This window comes from Centruroides sculpturatus, unplaced genomic scaffold (genome assembly GCF_000671375.1).
Source record: "Centruroides sculpturatus isolate CEXI.00-Female unplaced genomic scaffold, Cexi_2.0 scaffold922, whole genome shotgun sequence".
In the NCBI taxonomy this organism is placed as follows: domain Eukaryota; kingdom Metazoa; phylum Arthropoda; class Arachnida; order Scorpiones; family Buthidae; genus Centruroides; species Centruroides sculpturatus.
The window spans coordinates 195,686-218,181 of NW_019385066.1; the positions used below are offsets into that span (position 1 = coordinate 195,686).

At 25.5% G+C, this 22,496-nt stretch overlaps 1 protein-coding gene across 1 annotated transcript in view; it reads left to right on the forward strand.

Moving 5' to 3' along the window:
• LOC111634166 overlaps positions 1–22,496 on the forward strand; it is a 153,483-nt gene that overhangs the window by 34,053 nt on the left and 96,934 nt on the right. Inside the window, exons 2-3 of the mRNA XM_023378870.1 lie at positions 4,272–4,396; positions 7,622–10,041. Coding sequence (XP_023234638.1) covers positions 7,674–10,041 — 2,368 coding nt within the window. The 5' untranslated portion in view covers positions 4,272–4,396; positions 7,622–7,673. The remainder of the gene's footprint in view (positions 1–4,271; positions 4,397–7,621; positions 10,042–22,496) is intronic.

Sequence of the window (22,496 nt, forward strand, 5' to 3'; positions counted from 1 at the left end):
TAATGCATTTAACATATATTTTCAAATACTTTTGGACATTTAAACAGAAGAGAGTATGCAGCAATACAGAATAATGAGCACCAAACAAAATTCAATTATGAAACAACTGAGGATTTAAAAAAAATTATTACTGATATTTTAATGTTAACAATAGATATTGAGTTGAGTTTACAATCAACAGTTAATTTTTAATAAGGCAGCTTTAAATATTGCATCTTATTAACAAACTATTACAAAAATAGTTTAATTGTTCACAACATTTTAAAATAAACAAGCAATTATTTATTTATTGTGAAATTGTCACAATACCAGTCTGTAATTTTTAATCATATTTTTAAAATCTATTTAATTTAAAATATATGCTCGCCACTTCAAATTAGTAGTCACTGTAAGTACAGTAGATCATTTTTATGAAAATGGTGTATGGTATGGATTAAAACTGGTTTACCAGATTTGTTTGTTATTAACTGTATTAGCAAAAAAAAAAAACAAAAGGGGATCAATAAAAGGTAGAAAGATCTTTGGTGTCAACAGTTAAAAAGTTTGGGGTCATCTGGTTTAGATATATTTATTACTATAATTTTGAAAAGTTAATTATAATATTGACAAACTTGAACTCAAGTAATCTTAAAGACATTAATTGGAATTTTAGATTAAACTATTGTAATCTATAGCAAGATTGCAGGTTGTGTTAGGTAAATTAAAGATAAAAGCATTTATCAATTGATATTTGTAAAAGTAACATATAAGTATTACAATAAAATTTACATTATTTGATTCAAAAACTGCTATCAACAGCAAAAATATTGCTGATAGATTTTTATATAATGTATTCAATAAAAAAATTAGAATAATTTAAACAAAAACCTGTTAAGAAGAGTTGTTAAATAATTTTTAATTGTAGAATAGAATGTTTGTTGTACAAATTTTAAATGAATGCTCAAATAAATTTATCATGTTATGTTAATATTTTATGTTTATATACAGTATTTTACAAAAGTCTTTCAAAAATCTATCTTAGTTTTTATGAATTTTCTTTGATTTATCCATATTCACATTATTTCAGTTATGCAGATTAAAAAATAATAAAGTTTTTATTGTGTGTTAAACTTTTGAGGTGTTTTGATCATCTGAATTTGACTCTGGATCCCCATAGTGGTAGGCTGATTCCTCCATTCCCTTATTGGAATAAGTTTAAGGTGAAATGTTTATAAACAACAAAGTACAAACATTACTAACCAAAGCATCAAAATGTCTAATTATCTCTGAACCAAGTTAAATCTAGTGTTTTTAATAATTTTATTAAGATGAAGCATTGTAAACACCTGTTATATTGATTTCAAAAATGTTTGCATTAATTTGAATGTCAGCAATAGGAATGTCGGTGTTAAATTTTTGGGGATTGAGACGATAAGAGAGGGTTTTAATTGTCTGATGGATGCCTTGTGGGCCTTTTAGTTCACTCCACCCTTTGATTTGTGAACTTTCTCATAACTGAATACAAATTTTATTTCTTTAGCCTTCTGCAAAATTNAGTGTTCTTGCTTATTTATTTTTAATCAATTTGATGATGAAATGAGATTCATGATTTACAAAAATGTTTTATACTTAACTTGGTCCTAACGCCTACCTCTAGTGCCAAATTACAAATTACTCAGTATTTAATTATTAATACTAGCATTAATATAACTTGATGTAATCTGGCAATTGTTTGGTTTTATCATACTGTTATCCGACAAGATTCATCGTGTGGATATCTTTGTTGGAATATGCTAATGAAAGTTTGAAAAGTTTGCAGACTTTTCTTAATGGAAAATGTGATGGATTCATTCAAATTCAGCTTAATCTCTTTTATATGACTTACATAGGTTTCTAGTTCAATTTAATGACCCTACTCAACATGGTTCACTTGTCATTCTTTGCTTTCTGAAACTGTGTGAAACCTATGGGTATCAAATCTATTTGTATGCAAAATATTTGTAAATCCTTATAAACAACCTCTATTCAATAAAATACAAAATTTCTCAAACAATCAAAGAAGATTAAATCCTCTATTTCTTATTTTCACTAGAAATGATTGAAATTTGTGTTTATACTTCCTTTTTCAGACTTTCCACATATAAATTTTTGTTTTTGTAGACATCAAACATCATAAAGCAAATTTCAATTTCAATTATCTTAAGTACTAAAAATATAAATTGTTTTGTAAGAACTGTTGTTTAGTTTTATTTGTCTCTTGTTTTTAAAATGTTTATGATTTATAGGGATTGTTAATAGGGGATGGTTCCATTTGCCTTATGGTATTGCTTGTATATTTAAAAAATAAATAAATTTATTTTTAATTCATTTATTTATTTATACGTAATTATCTTCATTCCTCACACTTTTCTGTTTTTTTCTAAGAAGGATCAGTTTAAATTTTTTTGTTTTTTCCCCTGTTTGTATAAAGATGACGATGCATGATTTCAATGGCAGAAAATTATGTTTAGTTTTATTTTGAAGTAACAAAATTGATTGCTTTGTCATCAGCACCCAAGCACCCTCATTGGATATGTTTGAGTTATAATAATTCAGCATTTGCTGGCTAAAACTAGTTCCACAATTCCAATACTTGATAGGTCTTGTCAGAAGAATTTTTCTTTTATCTGAAATTGAAGATGGTATTGAAAATAGATTTCAGTCTGTTGAAGACAGAGAATCATTTAAGCTAAATTTTCTATTATGTAGGACCTGTTGGAAGAGTTTTGATAATTAGATTGATAACATTATGCAATTATGGATTGATATTGTTTTGAAGAAGCAATTGTTAAGTGTTGTCATCACAGTTACTTTCCCAGCTGTTATAAACAGGGATGGAAAGTTGGGAGTGAAATCTTTTTGAGTTAATTTTAAAAAATACTTACTTGGGAGTCACGTATTTTTCTGCCGATTTCCCATCCTTGATTATAAAACAGAGGAAAAGTAAAGTATGGCAATTGGTCATAAAATATGACCCTTAAAATTTTTACATTTTTGGACTCTGACCTTGAAACATTGAGAAATGCAAAAAAAGTTTGGGGTTTTCTGTGTGCATGGTGTTAATATGGGGGTCGTGATTTTTTTTCCCATTCAGTTTGAAGCTTAACTCTTGTGCCTTTTTGTTGAAAATTTCTGAAACTTTGCAGGGAGGTTTGTGTATTAGGGAGAAATGTTTCTAGAAATTTCGAAAAAATCAGACCTTTGGTTCAGGCAATATTAATGGGGTGGGGCCATATTTCAAAAAGTTATGCAATTTGTTTTTATTATACAAGTTTTTAGTTTATGAAAAGATAAATGTATGTTTCAAATGTTTTTCAAGAATTACTCCCCTTCCAATATTAACATTTTCTGATGTTTTTTTTTTAATGACTTTTGATAGAATTAACCAATTGAGTTCTAACTTTTTTCAATATGTATATACTGTAGTAATAAAATAGTTTTTAAGAAATTGATAATACTCCAACCCGAGGTCTGAAATAAAAAGCAAAAATCTATTTTTTAAGTACTAATGCTGGAACAACTAACATCAGAGAAAGTAAAAGAAAAAAAAAACCTATAAAATCAATCTTGGATGAGCAGCATTTAAGAATTCTCAAAACACTGGAGGTCTACAAAGTAACATTAAAAAAATGAATGCATTAATTATAAAGATATTGATTTCCTTCTGGTGTCTTGAGGTCCATCTTCGAAACTCTTAGAAACAAGGGGCAGCTTTATAAAAAGAGAAAATGCAAATTATTAATATTATATTCCAATATATGCTTAATTATATTCAATAATAATTTTGTGATATTTAAGTTACACTTTTTTAAAGTATACTTATTTTTATGGATTGAATATTTTAAATTTAAATATTAATATCATAGATTGCATTTAACATTCATCTGGAATTTCAGAACAATATATTTCTTGAATGTTATATCTTGTACATCACTTGCTATTTTACTTGACCTTCTTTTTGTTATGTAGAAAGACGTGTAATTTCAAAATGGTTTTTATAACTTTTTAACATATATTAAATCATAATCTGTTTATTTTATGTGCTGCTGTTTTTATTCTTTACAGCTGTTGTTAGTATTGTAATATATGCATTATATAATTTTATAAACTCCATCTATAGTAATTTCAGTTTTGTTTGTATTTATTTATTGATAGATAGACTTTAGAACTTGGATTTAAAACTTTGAAAATATATATGTTCAGTATTTACTTCACTCTATCTAAAAGCATATAAAGTGTTAATTTTTTGGCAGAGTTTACATATCTTGGAACTGTTTCGTGGATCGTGGATCTTTGGAACTGAATTGTGACAATGGAAAGAGATAGTGAAACATTATTGAGCCATAAGAAGAAGAAAAAAGAAAATAATAACATGAAGGTGAAAAGAAAATTATTACATCAAAATTAGATAGAAATTGGAGGTTGCAGTTTTGTGAACGAATAAGATAAAATATATCTGTATCATATTTTATCTTAATATGAAAAATAAAGTATATGAAGTAACTATATTTAAATGTAAATATTTTATGCAATAATAACATAATTCTTGGCTCATTAAAGATAAGTAGTTCAGTAAATGGTTCAGTTTTATATATTTATCAGATAATAAACCCTGTTTATTGTTTGACTTACATAAAAAGATACTTGAATTTAGTGTACACAAATATTTTAACTAATAATTAAATGTTCATGATTTTTGGATTAATCGTATTTAAATAAAATAAAATTATTATTTTTGGATTTTCTGTTATATACAATGAACATAAGTATTTGTACGGAAAATAAGTAAAAATATTTGTGAAATTAATTTATAGCATCACTTTTTGCATCAGCATTATTTCTATAATTTGATATTAAAAAATAAAGTAACTCTGGTTGTAAATTTTCAGCAAATCTGGGAAAGTATTTTCCAGATATTGAGATTATATCTTTTAGTACTAGCTCAAGTGTATATTTTTTAGAAGAAATATAGGCTAGGAGAATATAGTATAAACATGGTGCTTAGGAAAGATAAGATGGAAATGGTTAATTTATTACATATATATCTTCTAAAGTACCAGTTAATAGAATAAGAAAGTAAATGACTGATAAAATTGCATTTTAGTAAGGGGGAGATTTTTTGTTGACAGTTATGTTTGTAGAGAAGACTAAGAAGCAATTTAGGCAAAATATGAGTGATTTACAGTGTATAATTAGAATGTCTGACATCTTTCAATATTGTTCGTTTAAATTTAGAAAAAGTTTATACATTTTAAATTCTTTGGAATCTCTTACATTTGTCACAAGAACACAGTAACAATACCTTGTAAAGTGTCTTTTAAGTAAAATATCTTCCAATGATTGATTGTCCTTCAAAATATTTTAAAATCTCTTCAATAAAAAGCTACAAAATTTTATTGTAATATAATCATGATTTTATATTTTGTATCTGTAATTTTGAGAAAGAGGAGGGAAAATTTCATGAAGATATCTTAATTTTCATAAGTAATAAATAAATAGGATATATATTTATATATTTGCTAATTATTCTGCAACTAAGTTTTATAAAATCTATAAAATTTGAGAAATTCTAATATGAAATTAGGAGTAGAAAATTAAGTTTTGACAGTTGAAGAATACATTAAATAATGCTGGTATTGTAATGTTAATCTATGAAGAAGAAATTTTTTTGAATAAATAAAATGAAATTACAACTTTACTAAATATTTATTATATGTTGAAAGATTTAAGATAAGTTATTATTTTTAATTTTTAAATTTAATATTATAATCATTGACATATTAAATGGAGATAATACAGTAAACCCTCAATTTAATGGAGAAAAACTCTCTCTCACCTAGAAAAATTCAAAACCTTTATTTGCAAATAGAGCATGCTATAAGGTTGGAACAATGAGCCAGTAACTGTAAATTACTCAATGTACAGTACATTATATATGGTTCGTTCAAATGAAACCGACTATGATGGCAACGGTGATGATATTGAGAGAGATTAGGGCATCACTGTACAGGTGGAGGGGGTCTATCTCTAAACGGGTAAGTTGAATGTCAAGCATATTATGTAATCCTTGCATATACTGTACAATAAATCACATACTTGCATTGGACATCTGAGTCTGTTTCATATGAAGAAACCAAATATTATTTTATTAATACTTAAACATCATAGCATTTTAATATATTTTGCACATTTTAAGTTTGTTATTAATACATATTTTTAAAACGCATTCAATTTAATGGATTATTGGCAGTAGCAGACACTCCTCGTTCCTAATTAGTCCATTAAATCGAGGGTTTACTGTAAATTGAATACATTGAGTGTGTTTACTTTAATGCCACTAATGTAGAATTTAAAAAATTTATTTATAGTTTACTGTAATAATCTGTATTAGATTTTTGAATTTTAAATAAGAGTAACTGAATTTTATGTAAATTTAATACTGGTATCATCAGTCAAAACTGTATACTTATAGGTAATTTCCAAGCACTTCTTCCCTTTACTTTGAACTATGTTTGTAATGTATTATATTTTTATAACATTTAAAATGCATTTCAGACTGTTGTGACAAATATTGGAAAATCATTGCTAACAAAATTACATTTTCTACATGTTTCTTCAAAATTAAAGTTTTGTAATGGAACAAAATTGGATTTAGAAAACTGAAAATATAATGTTGAAATTGTGAATGTGTTATATAACAAGCAAATTTTTCAGTATTGATAATATGTAGAATGCTTTTCTACATATAACTTTGATATTTGCAAATTTTTTAGTGGTTTATTTTATTTGTTACAATAGTATATTCATTATTTAAGAGGAACAATTTTGTTTTATAATAGTTTTTGTTAAAAATAAATTAGACTTTACAACATAATTCACTTTTATATATAACCAGTGCCCTAACTAGTCGGATGCAATGGATGTACAGGCACAGGGATGAAAAAAGGGCCCTGAAATGACATATTGTAATAGTTGTCAGTATTATATTTTCATTTTCAAATTTTAAATTTTGCTGACAAGGGGACAGTTCTGTAATGTTTTTGGTTAAAGTTAAAAATTAACCAATCATTTTTATCATATTTATTTTTTAATTACTTTTCCAAAAAAGGGAGGAAAGCCAAAAATAAAATCTTGCACAGGGCACTTGAAAAGCTAGTTATGACATTGTTTGATTTTCATAAGAATTCAAACTGTGAATACAAATTGTAAATAAAAAAAATTTTTTGTACAGCCAAATTATAGTACAGGTTGACCATAACTAATCTGGCACTCAGTAATCTGGTTCAATCAATATAGGGTATTTTAAATTTAGAATGAGATGGTTAGCTATTGGCTTAAATGGGTTCTAACCTAACCATCAGTAATCTGGCAAAATCACTTATTTGGCATCCTAAATGTTCCAATAATGCTGAAACCTGTACATTAAAAATATATATATATTGTACAATTGCAACAAAATTTAAAAATTTAGTATTAATTGTATTAACTATTTTATTTATAATTCCACTATTTATAACTTTTTACTTTAGAATATTTTTATTAAATTGCTTAAAATTTAAAATTATTTAGACTGATAAACTAATTTTGAATATTTATTTTACAGGAATGGGTAACATTTCCATTTAAGCCTGTGATGACGGTTATCAGGAAATATTATGGCTGAAGTTTTTGACCACTTACTTTCTGACATCAGTAATGAAAATTTAGACATTTCAAAACTTTTCCCAAAATGTCAGACACATCGTGTTTCAAATGATGTGAATCAAAATAAAGTATCCGAAGAAAAATTGCCTTCGGTTCCCAACAATGAAAGTGATATTAATACTCCTAATAAAGCAGTTAACCATTTTAATCATGGAAGTGAAGATTGTGAGTCACCTCTCAGTGTATCAGATATGAGTGAAACTTCTTCATTAGGAAGGACTAAAGAAATTAAAGATACTTCTAGCAAGAATGGAAATATAGAAGAAGGTTTATATACAAATGCTTATGAACAGTATGATCATTCATTTGCAGTTGAAATGAAGAAACAACATTCATCATGTGATGATCCAGATAAAGTTATATACGATTCCCAACTTGATATTGGTTATCACGTAGATGCAATTCCAGAATTTTCTGTAAGAGATAGTCGGTTACAGATTGCCGGTGGTAGAGAATTATTTTCGAAGACCTGTCGTAGACCCTCTCGAAGACATCATAGTGATGAAGTTGTATATCATCCGCCTCGTGATTTCCATGCACATACTGACTATAAAAGGCGAAGTGGAGAAGTATATTATGATGAAAATTTAACAAATTATGATTACAGAATGCACTCAGGGTATGAGGACAAACTGTTATCACAATTAGGAAATAAGAATATCTTGCCACAAAGTGCCCCTAAAGCAGAAGTTGGAGATTCTCCAGTTAATTCATGCAATGGTATCCATGTTCTAAGAACAAGTTCAAATTCAGGTAAAGTCTTTCAACCGGTTTCAGAACAAACCCAAGAACATACTCTGTCTTCTGGTCATCTTGTCTACGAAGCACCAATTCATAATGCTGAAGTGATATATGATGATATTGGTGAATTAGTTACTCACCAAAAAATAGAAAGAAGAAACAGTTTATTAGATGTAAGAGGACCTCAAAATGAAATACTAGGTTCCATGGAAATATATACAGAATCAATAACAACTGATGCAAATGAAAATAGTGAAAGCATATCTTTTCATAACAAATCTAGATCACATGTTTATAGTCATGATATATCAGCATTTGAACCATATTCTAGAGAGAGTGAAATTTGTGAGAGATCACATCCTAGTCAACGAGTTGATATTGGTGATGAAGATGAAGATCAAAATTATGAAGAAGAAATGGATACAAAGTCAGAACCTTCATTTCCTGTGAAACAAGGTGTTGTTCGTGTTATTGGAAATTTGCCAATAGCAGAATATGAAGGCTCTCCTCGTAGATATGGACCTAGACCAGGTCATCCGGAACGTGTTGTTAAAGATAACTATAAACATTGTGTTGATAACAGAGATGATAATGAAGAGCTTTCAAAATCTGATATGCATAATAAAGTTACAAGGCAAAGTCCACAGAGCATGTTATCTTGGTTACAAAATCACTCTTCTGAGTCAGAAAATCAGGAAATTGTAGAAAATGATTTAAATCATAATGAAGAAGCATTTTCTTGTCACTGCCAAGAATCTGAAATAAATTCAGTTTGTAATAATCCAAAACATGAAAATAATTGCATAAAGCAACATGGATTGAAAACAACTGTGAGTGAGTCTGATTTTAATGAATTGGAATATAAATTATATTGTGTAAATACTGGAAATTCTTATATTGGAAGCCGTTTAGCACATTTTTTAGGGAGTAATAATCACGACAGTCCTAAGAAAGTTGATGTTAACTGTAGTGTTATGACATCTCAATCAAATGATATATTTTCTGATCAAATGATATCAGAAAATGATGTATCTATCTATGTGCCAACAGAACAAGAAGAATTGCTACATAAACGTGTTCTTCAACATACAGGTGCAATGGAAATTGTGGAGGCTGATCACGAATCACTTAGCAATTATACTGAAGATCTTGGAGAAACGGAAATGGGTGAGCAAGTGGATCATACTAGAAATTTTACTCTTTCACCAGAAACGACAGAATGTGATAGTAATGATGTAGAAAGTGAAGTGTCATTTGAAGGGAGTTTGAATTCTAGTGGTCGTTTACCAAGTAGTATGCCTATTTTAGAAGATGGGCTATCAAGTGGACAAAGTAGTGATAGGGAAGATATGGAAGGTTGCAATACAAATGGTGATATAGTTGATGAATCTGAAAATCAAACTTTATTATTAATGAAAAAACAAATTAGTGAAATTGAACAGGAAATTGCTAAGAGACCACAAAAATTAGATGTTATTAAAAAACCTAGAAAGGATCCAGAAGAACATTTTCATCAGAGACCTACTGTTGCCCACACACCTTTACAGGATGTTGATCTTAGTTATTTTGATTCATTAGGTAAGTAAAATTTTCAAATTCTTTTTTTCTTTTTAATTCAAAGTTAATGTTAAAAATACTTCAATATTTTTATAAATTGTTAAGATAACTACATCTTTATATTTTACAAAATATATTTTTATGAAATCCATACTATATTTATTCCATTATGCAGTAGTATGAGGCATGTTTCAAAAGTAAGGTACAGTTTTTTAAACAAATTACATTAAAAAATTAAAATTAGCCATTACTCTCTAACCTATTTTTCTACATACAGTGATACTTTGACTTAAGAGTTTAATTTGTTCTGTGATTGAACTCATAACTCAAATTACTCATATGTTAAATCAATTTTCCACATTGAAATGAATTGAAATACCATTAATCTGTTCCGGATCCCCTCCAAAACACTGCAATTCTTTTGTTTTATGTTTTTAAATAAGAAAAATGTACGTATAAATAATGAATATTGTATAAAAAAAACAATAAAATGTACTGCAATAAACTGGTTTTGTGGATGTTATGGCATTTTCTGCATAGGTAAAGAAAGAAAAGATGGAAAATTTGAGAAATGAGAATGGTGGCATCACACACAACATGGAAGTGAACTGATGCCTATGTCACTGTAAACTAGTCTGTCAGACATTGGACGAGTAATGAAAATGATGAAATTATGGCAGTTTTCCATCTTTTTCTTAATCTATGGTTTACTGTGCCAACTAGAGTGGAGTATCTGAACTCATAACACAAATTTTAGCTCTCAACTCAAAGCAAAAGATCATCAGAGAGATGGCTTGTATCTCAAAAAACCTCGTAAGTTGGGACACTTGTAAGTCAAGATAGGTACCACTGTATTTGCCATTTTTTAAATACTTTTTTCAGTGGGAGATAAGAGTAAAAATTCCTTTTTGAAAAATTTCTTCACTTTTTCCACTTGATTTGATAACTGCATCTTTAACTTCATCATTATCTGAGAAGTGTAAGCCACCAAGATGTTTCTTAAGGACTCCAAAAAAGTAAAAATCGGAGAGTGCTAAGTATGGGCTTTGTACAGGATGGTCCATTATATCCCATTCATACTTTTTAGTTGGTCTAACTTCTGATGTGCAATACAGGAGTTGCATTATTGTGCAGCAGGTGTACCATCCTGAGCATGGTCCAAACTTAGCACCTTCTGTGTTTGTTTTTGAAACATCTTAGTGGCTTACACTTCTCAGATAATGAAGTTAAAGATGCAGTTATGAACTTGTTCAAATCATTAAGTGGAGAATTTTTTGCACTTGTCACCTGCTAGAAAAACTGTTTGGATAAGAATGGTGACTATGTAGAAAACTAGTTTAGACTATATACTTTTAGAAGTCTGATTTAATTTTTTAATGTAACTTGTTATAACAGATTGTACTTTACTTCTGGGATATTCCTCATAATCTAGAAGATGTTTTTGTATTCATAATCTCATTTTAAGGAATAGTATAAATTAAAGCAGAAAGCAAAATATTAAGCTGTCTTTTATTGGTAGACAATATAAATAGAACAATACTCAGGTTAAAATGCTATCTATAAAAAATTAAATGCAAACCTGAAACCTTATTTTTTAACAAGATACGGATCTTTGCTGTTTTTTGAATAATTTTCCTGCTCTTCCATTCTGTTAAATTTATTTTTTTATTGTTATAATTTATGAATGCATTGATATTTTACCAACAAAAAATACTTTGCAGCACTTCATAGAGTATGATTTAGAAATAAAACTTATTACTTACAATTATTATATAGGAAATAACTATCATACTAAGAATTCAATTATAATGAAGCATTACATGTACAGTACTCTAGCACACTCATATACAGTTATATAGGAATTTAATAGGCAAATGTGATTTTCTAAGTTAGTTTTTTATTTATTTTATTTTAGTAGCTTAATTATTTTATGTTCAGCCAATATTGGCCAATTTAGTTTTGTTCTTTATTAAAAATGCTATTGCTATGCATCAAAAAAAATTCTAGTTGATATTACATTTTTAGAATAATTTTATATGATCGGTTAAAAATAGAAAATAGGAGTTTATCTATTAGAAGTAATGAAAATATTATTTAGAATGAATGGAAATACATACAAAGTAGTTGTAATGGATATCTTTTCAATTTTGATGAAGACGAAGCACTTCATTGAATGTATTCTTCTTTTATCTGGAAGTTTGATTAAAAGTCTATAATCAATATAAATCCAAGTACAAATTATTTTTTATTTTTAAACAATTAATTAAGAAAGAATCTGTTCTTAATGCTATTTTTATTTTGGTAATTTATCATTATTTCCCCTAAATTCTAATAAAAATAATTAAGAAAATAAATAAAAAGCTTTTTGTTAATAATAAAAATTTATCAGAATGAAACTATTGATTTGTGCTCTTAATATAAATTTTCTATAAAGTATTTTCGATTAAAGATTTTTTTACAATATTAGTTTTAGACCTAAAACTATATTCTGTGTAGACAAATTAATATAATATATTTTCAGACATTGTAATGATGATTCATAAAACATTATCATAAATGTTAGTCATTTTCAATCTATAATAGCTTATTTATGAAAAAATATTCATAATGATATTGTATTAATAACACCATTAATGATAAAAAAAAATATAACGATTAAGAATTAAAATAATTAAATATATATTTATCATTTATGATAGCTCTATATTTCTGTATATGATTTAAAATGGGTTAACATAATGGATAGATAGAAATGCAGTGACATCTCCACCTGTATTTCTCTTCAGTCTGCGTATTGATCATCTCTATATATTGATGACTTTATTGCAATATTTTACAGACCGAAACCAAAATGATTTTTTTTTATCTTCCACTTTGCTTTTTGAGTCTATTTTTATTATTATTTTTTATAAATGATAATACATTGAATATTATCTATGTAGAAATTGAACATATATCATCATTATTGTATATTTTCATATTAGCAAAAATACATTTAAAGATAATTATTTTGAATTTATTTTAATAACAAATAATAAACCAAATATTTCATTGCTAATTAATAAAATAGAACTATATATTTTATTATATGATAGCTTTTAAATTAATTAATAATTTTGATTATTTAAANAACTTATTATACTTGATCCGGTATTCCGTTAGATATGATAGCTTTTAAATTAATTAATAATTTTGATTATTTAAAATTAGGATACAAAGTATATTATAATGAATATAAATTATTACACAAAATCAGATGCCTTGATTATTTTTGTATTCACCTAAGTTTTATATTAGCTTTTTCAATTCTTCCAAAAAAAAAGAATAATAATATATGAGAGAGATAAAAATGTTATAGATTGCAAATATTTTTCCTTTCCAGTTTGTTTATATAAATGAAGATCATGAGTACCTTTATATAAGGATAAACAAACTTCAAACATTTTATATTATTATTAATGAAAACAACTTAAATTAACAAAATTAATGGAGTCAATAATTCACGGATATAAAAGGTTATCAGTTTTTTTAGTGTTAATTAAGAGTTTTATTAAGAAACAGAAGTTCTTGACGCAAAAAGGTTTGTTTCTTAATAAAACTCTTAATTAATGCCAAAAAAAACTAACAACCTTTTCATATTCATAAGTAATTGTGGTGTACGTCGATATTTTACTGAATTGAAAAGTCAATCATTCAAATCCAGACTGTGAATGTTTTTTTTCTTTTACTAAGTTTAATAATTAAATGTAATTAATAATTATAGAAAGTTATTATTGGAGAAGTAATTTAGAATGTATATAACACATGTCTGATTGAGAGGAAGATTGAACAGATAATCATCACATCTTGGGTCTGAAGGTCATTGGTTTGGATGTAAAATTAATGATGATAAAATATTCGGTCTTTAATAAGATAATTGTAATTATATCTAACTACATATAGGTCTTCATGACAATCAACTGCATAAATTTCATATAATATATCAATCCTTTTAATTGTATTTAGTAATAATTTTTAATCTGTATCAATTTTAATGTATTAATTACTGAATTAAAAGTTATTTAACATCTGAAATTTAAAAATTAATACAGAAGTTTATATATATGGATTATTAAAAAATAAGTAGGTCAGACAGGCAGACAATGAGTAATTTACATCTGTAATGTCGTCAGGAATCAAATCCAACTCAATAATGTCTTATATCTAATTACTATATATATATATATCTTTCCATTTCAGTTAAAACATGTTTACAAAATCCGATTGTTTGTGTGACTGTTTAGATATTACAACAAACATTCAGTTTGAGTCTAAATTTTTAAAAATATATTTTATTTACTCATAGATATGATTCAGGCTTTGAATAAATTTTAATACATGCCGTTCTTAGAAAATAATAATTAATATCCTAATTTTTTTAATTTCTATGAATTACTATGACATTAGGTTATCATAATTATTAATAGAAACATTTAAAATTTTTTTATAATTTGTTGTTGGGTTGGTTAGATATTTTATGACTAATTTTGTATTTGAACAGAATTTCTTCTTGATGTCGGCAATATCCCGGAAGAATGATTGGTTTCTTGATTATTTGAATGATTTTCTTGAGTAATTTGCAATAATAATGTAACTGCAAATATNACAGATATATATATATATACGTTACAGTGCTAGATAGACAGAGTTCAGAATTAGATGAAAAGTGTTCACTTTAGAGGAGTTCACTTATATAGAAGAAAATAGCGGAGGTATTCGAGCAAATACGAACATCTGGTGACACGACAAGGATCGTATTCGGTCCTGCCCTTTTATTGGAAGGTCTTTTTTGTGTTTCCTATTATCCTTTTTTGAAATGTTATAGGTTGTGGTCAATAGATGAATTTCGGTAGAAGTTCCGGCTAATAAATTCTGAAGATGTGTCACCTTTCAAAGAAAGTAAATCTAATAAATAACGCATTCATATCCTTTCATCTTTTTATTAATTGTTGGAAAAATTTTTTTATAATTTGTTGTTGGGTTGGTTAGATATTTTATGACTAATTTTGTATTTGAACAGAATTTCTTCTTGATGTCGGCAATATCCCGGAAGAATGATTGGTTTCTTGATTATTTGAATGATTTTCTTGAGTAATTTGCAATAATAATGTAACTGCAAATATATAACAACATAGCAAATATTAAGAAAATAATACATAATAATTACAAATTTTGATACATTACATAATAATAATAATTATTATATTTGTCTAGATGTATATTAAATGAGCAAATATTCTTTTGAGATAAAGCTTTCAATAATGTTTATTACACCTGCTACTAAAGATAAACAGTTATCAATAACATTTATTATTTTTTTCCAACTATCCAATTACTACAAATATCTTTACTTTAGGGAATTTATCTATTATTACATAATCATTAAAGTGTCAGTAACTTGAATTATGCTAGCGAATTAGTTTCTGCGTGGAATGACATAATTTTCCACAAAATTTTGAAAGTTTGTGTTGTTATTAACTACAAGTTTGATTGAATGCAAGTAAACAAAATTTAAATATGTATGTTGATTTAGTTGTAAAATGATTAAATTTTGAAATTAAAATATTTAGTTACTATGCAATTTATTATATATTAAATTAGTTTAATTGTAAGAACTAAGTTACTATATTATGCTTTCAATTTGATTTAATTATCCAAATTAAAAATTCAGTTTCCAACGGATATTAATTCATATCACGAAAAATTGTTAATTATGAAAAAGCATGGGATTTAACTTTAACATTAGTCAGTCAATGACTGCTAAAACGTAGACATAAGTTGTCCTAAGCTCTTAGAATTCCTAGAATTAACTATAACGATAAAAAAAGTTTCCGGGGAAACAAAGAAATCTTTACAATTATGCATTGAATAAAAAAAGTTTTGGATTTAAATATTTACAGTATTGTGCATTGATATAGTTTCTAAAAAAAAAGAAGTTTTCTAATGCTTTAATATTATGTTTAATATTGATTCAAAAACCATATTTAATATTAATAGGGGAATGGCTTATTAGATCTTGAATAATAGATCATGCAAATATTGATAATTGATATAAGGCCTATGGTGAATAAACTGTAATATTCTCAATTACTGAATTATAATTTCTAAAAATATACTTTGGCAAGTTCAATCTTCCAACTTGCATTAAAATAACATTTAAATTGTTAACTTATTATACTTGATCCGGTATTCCGTTAGATAAAAATATTTGTAATATTTAAGTTTTTTAATAACACATATTTTTAAGTATTGATTTTGTTTTTAGATTTTGTTAAAAATAATAATATATAACTTTACAGTGCTAGCTTTTGTTTAACTTTTATGTATGAAGTAAGTAAATAAGAAGTAACAAAGAGGTAAAAATATTCTTTAAAACATGTCAGAAGTTCAAACAATTAGACTGAGAGATGTGTTATTATAGATTGCTTATTCTTTTGAGCAAAGCTGAGAAAACAAATCTGCATACAATAATTATGAAATCTCTATATTTTAAGTATTATAATAAAAAGTTCACTGCCTAGAAAACAACTGAGAGACAACCTTTTTTAAACAGCAAAAAAACTGTTTAATAAGTAACATTTTTGGCCTTATTAAAAGACCATCTTCCGGTTTACAAAAATTCCATCAAATATTGTGGATTTTACGGTTAAGAATGAAAGAAAATGGAACCTAAATTTTGGGCACACTGAACAATTCTGTAATTTTGTAATCTTTCAAGAAGTTCTTATTAGAATTAAAGAATTTGTAAGCAAAGTTTAAATATTATTATTATCAGTTTTTTACACTTTGGCCATCTTCATCAAAGAAGAAAATAAAATTTGCATTTATACAATAGTATAGTAGATGTATTTGTATTCTATATATATTTCAGATAGTTTATTGTGTTTATGCATGCTTAAGGCTTTTTTCCAGCAATTCTGTGTTTATTTTATTATTTTCTTAACAGCTTCTCTTTTCTTTAGTATTTCCATTATTGATTTTTATATGTTGTTCAGAGAAATTTCAAATAATTATATGCATTTGCTTCTTTTATTAGTTTGAATTATTCTTTACAATTATGTAAATTTTGAAATAATAATCCCTTTATTTCCAGTAGTATTTTACCATCAGAGGTTATAAACAAACTTTGATTTTATCAGATAACTGGTAAATTTTTGATTATTATAATTTAGTTTGCATAAATCTGTTGATATTTAGTTTGTGATTTTACTTCTGCAATTTATGGGCTATTTCCAAAATGTTTTTTCCCTTATGTTTTATATCCAAAATCATTAATTGATGTAGTTTATGTTCAAAGAAATAAAACATTTGTCTAATTAGAGATTTATCATTTATAAAATGAAGAAATTTTACTGTAAATTGCCTTGCTGGTTTTTTTTCTGTACAATATAATGCTATCTTTCTTTCTCTCACTATAATTATATTTACAGGGTTTCTAAGCACCTGGAAAGTCATGAAAAATCAGGGATTTTCATTAGTGTTCAGGAAAAGTTGAGGAATTTGTTTCCTGTTGATTTTTTACTGACAATATGCTTGACTAAGTGTAGACATCTGCAGGCAGCAAGAAGTAATGTAGTGCAATACAACTTATGAAAAAGAGTGCAGAAAAAATTTTCAGGACTCAAAATTTCTCCTCCCAATCTTACACAAAAATTTACAAAGTTTGCAAAATGATAAATAATTGAAAAATGATATAATACCATTTAATTTTAATAATTTCAATTGTGTAACAAAACAATTTCTGATTTTTTTTTCAGCTTATTAATATTTATGAAGTTCAGGAAATTTATTAAGAGATAAATTTAATAAATATATACTTTTGTACAGTACATGGATTATATAGAATTTGTTAATGAATAATAATAATTTTTTTTTTTCAAAGCTCTGTAGATTTGTTGCTGTGGATTAATAACAGAATTTTAATGATACATTTTATTTTTAATTTTAATAATTTGGCAATTATAAAAAATATATAACTGTTAATTAGAAAAAAAAATAAAATGTTGAAGCAAAACATATATGAATAGGAAGTCAAATGCTGTTTTAGTTTGTCAATGTGCCATACTCTAAGGGATGTGAGGGTCGGAATTTGTACAGAGTTGGCCAGGGAAAGTCATGGAAATAAAACAAAAATTTGAGAAGGAACCCTGTATTTAAGAGGAGCTGTTCTCATGTCAACTGCTTTTTAACTCACATGATTCACTTAACAGAATTTTTTTAATGTTTCAGATTATCTATGTATCTATCTAATATTTTTTTTTCATTTTCTGTCATTGTTTTTATCGAAAATTAATACACAGCTCTTAAAAATGGATGCATAAGCATGCAAAGATATCAAAAAACTTCCATCTTTTAAAAGAATTTTGTTCCAATTACATTCTGTTATTAAATGTATTTATTTGTAAAACCTGAGGATGACTGAGTAAGTTGGTCAAAAACATTTGTTTAATTATTAAAATATTTTTTGATGCTGGATATTCTGGATTTTTTTAATGTCTTTGTATTGTTTTTATCATTGAAATAGAAATGCTAGAAATATAGGTATCAAACATGCTTTATTATATATTTAGAATTGATTTAATTTCCGTCATGATGTTTCTACTGTAAACATATAAAACTTAAAAGACTGTTTTTATAATCATTAACATTTTTTATTCATTCTTATTAAAGATTTAAATCATTAGGAAAAAAATTCAAATACAGAATTTCATTAGTTTTAGTTCAGAGATTTAACAAAAATAATCTTAACTATTCGATTTAACTTCTAAAATAGATAATATATATTGAAACAATCATTCTGCTGATAAAAGTAAATTGCAATTAAAGTTTAGATTTAAAATGATGGCGAGTTTAATAAATTTTACAGCTTTTGTGTGAGAGATTATATATATAACACTGCTTTGTTTATATCCGTCTATTATCTATTCATTTAAAGCTTTTCTAGTTGTGAATAATAATTAATAGAGCCTATTGAATTTAATCAATTAGCACACTGTTTATTCATAGAATTCATTATCATTTATAAAATTTAATGAAGTTACTATTTACTTTGAAGTCAATAAACATTTTTTTCTTGTGTTTATTATGATAAATTCATGATAGGTGTGGTTGTAGGTTTAGGTTTTGATAAAATTTTTACCAAAAATTATCGTAAAACTTAATTGTATTACATAGCTTATGAACTTTACTTATTTATTATGGCCTAAGCATATGAAGAAAGGTTGAGACTGTTGTTTTCTGAGGTGTATAGAAAGGATAAGATGTGAAGACATTTTTAATTTATTGCTTCATTTAAGAGATTTTTTAATATAAAATTTCTAAGTAATTTATTTCAATGTAATTTGTAAAATTGTGAAAAACCTTTATGAATAATACGATATTAATTTAAAGTTTTGTTGTGAACTGATCTCAATTTCTAAATGTTAGGTAAGTTTTTTCCATTAAAGTTTTTTAAGTTAGATGTGTACTAGTTAAATAAATTACATTGAAATAAATTTATTCTTGTAAATAAATTAAGGCAAAATGTGATTTCCCGTCAGAAATAAGGAAAATAATTAAAAACAAAATTGTTTGAAATCTCAACTTCATTTAAATGTTTTCAAAGCAACTTAATTCCATTTTCAGATTGAATATATCTTTTGTTGTTTGAGTTAAAAACATCATGCTGATAGTTAAAAAATAAAAAATTCAATTGGTTGAAAATATTTGAAATTCTTAAATAACAACTCACTTTATATTAAATTGCTNATAAAAATAAGTATTAAAGTTTTTTGTTCTTTAACGGAATCATTTTTTACAAAATTAAATGTGGATAATTTATAAGTTAAGATATTACCTGAATGATATGATATATAAAAAAAAAAATTGTTATAACATTTCATTGTTAATGTTGTTATACCTCCAAATTTCAATGAAGTTCATTTGGCTACACTCCAAATCTATGACCATCTTTGAAGATGGATTTATTTAGCTATTTTATGGCTGAATTTTAAAGGAATTTTTATATCGCAAAACCTCTTTATTTATTATAATAGAAATGTTTTGTTCATCTTATCAGAAAACTTAAATTCAAATTTTAATTTTTTATCATCATAAAGTATTAAACGAGAAGTCTTGTCTTGAATTTATTTTTCTTTTTATTAGAAATGATGTTTAGGAAATTGTATTTTGTGTTGTTAGTTTTTTAGTATTTTCGAAAATTAAGGCAATTATAAAATTTTTCTTTTGAATTGAGAAATATCTTACAATTTGAAGAAAGATTTACATTTTATTTTGGATCTCTATTACAGCTTCTAAATTGTTACTCATAGTTCATTACTATTACTTCAATGATATATTAAAATGTTTCATTAATATTTTATAAAATTAAGTTAAAGTAGGTAGATCTTTTAAACCATATATGGAATCAAAATATACAACAAAAAAACTTCCTTCTAGTAATAGTTTTAACAAAATAAATACAAACATTTTTGACCTTCTGAGGTCTGCATCAGGTTTAAAGATGCAGGTTTAAAGAGTTCTATAATCTATAATTCTGTACAAGTTCTGTATCTTTAAACTTAATTCAGACCTTTAACAAAATGTTTATATTTTGTTAAAGCATTATTACTGGAAGGACTTGGGTTTTTTATTGTGTATTTTGTGTTAGAACAGTCCAGTTTGCAGAGAGATTTTTTTTATTTAGGAATCAGATTTATAGTTGAATTAAGTGAGCTTTATTAGTGTTACTGATTAAAAATAGAAAAAAATTTGCAGTTTATTTGCGTTAAAGTCTAGTTCCTTTCTTATTATTTAATATATCATTATGATTATACCATTGAACATAGTTTAGAACAGTATTTAGAGCACTAAAACAAAAGTAATTATTTAAATGTAAAAAAATAAACATGAAAGAACAAAAATTTGTATAACATATATTAATATATTAGTCATATTACACTATGTTAAAATAAGAGAAATATACATTACAATTTAATTTAATGTAAGAAAATATAAATATATTTAGAAACAGCAACATTAGTATATTCGTGTTAAGAAAAGTCAACAATTTATTGCAGTAGTACAAAATACTTCCAGGATTATAGTTGCTTCATCTTCAGATGTTCTGTTTTGAATAAAATATTTTGTACGTTGATGAATGATGATAAAATTATGATAAACAATGTATTGAATCAGACTAGTTATGATTGGAATGTGTTTATGTTAGTTTTTCAATATTTGTTCATATATAAATAACATTTATACTTTCTGATTTAAAGGTGATAAAGGAACATTAATGTACAATTAATTTTTACAATTAATTAATAATAAACATACAATAATAAGTATAATAAAATAGCTTAATAAGCAGAAAATCTAAAACGTATATTAATTTCTTTGTATAAAAAATATAACTTGTTTAAATAACTTGGTTATGAAGCATAGAAAAGTGTCTTCAAATTTTTATATAAGAAGACAAATTAATTTAGGAAGTCTGCTTTTTTATTTAGAAAATATTTTAAATTGAATAATTTTGAGATTAGATATTTAAAACTTCCGTGGTTTTTTTTTTTTTTTGAAGATAAGTCAGCTTGAGTATTAAGCTAATATTTACATAGTTCACAAAATTTGAATCAATTACATGTATGTTATGTTTCATAACTTGAAATGATTTTCTTCTGTTGAACTAATGTACAATACTTCCTTTTAAGTGAGAATGAAAGTATGTTATTGTAAACAGTTTACATCTGCACTAGATAGATTATTATGGAATGAAGTATTTTTAGTTGCATTTAATATTTCTTCTACATTTACATATGTTTCAGCATCACTTAAGAACATCATTAAACTCTAGAATAGATAGCTAAACAGATTATTAATTAATTATTTACAAGAATTTAAAATAGGTTTTAAATTTACATGTCAGAAATTTCTTTCTTTCAACAGAAATTATTATTACTTTTATAATTCAATTGAAAATAAAGAATATTAAAGAACAGTGTGTAAAACTTGGTACCGTATTCAAATGCCGTGAAGGTAAATGCAACCAAAATATTTATTCTTGGAGTAAAGAATATTGTCAATAGCTTCAAGTGATAGAGATTAAATTTTTTACTGAGTTTGCATTAGTTATTTATTTTTCTAAATGATGGGAACAAGAATCAAATTTAAAAGCATAATAATTTAAATCTCTAATTAAAGTAACTCTGCTTGAATCAGTTTTGTTGCATCAAGGTTACAACTAATTTTTCTACACTAATATTTAAATATTTATGATATTTAAAATATATAATTAATTAATTTCCTTTTATAATTACATACAATAACAATATTGTTTATTTTGAAATTATAAATAAAATATCTGTAATTTAAAAACCTGCTTTATTAAAAGTTTAAAAATCAATTTGCATATCTCTTCTCTTTTTTAAACTTAATAAAATAAATTAACTTTTGTATCA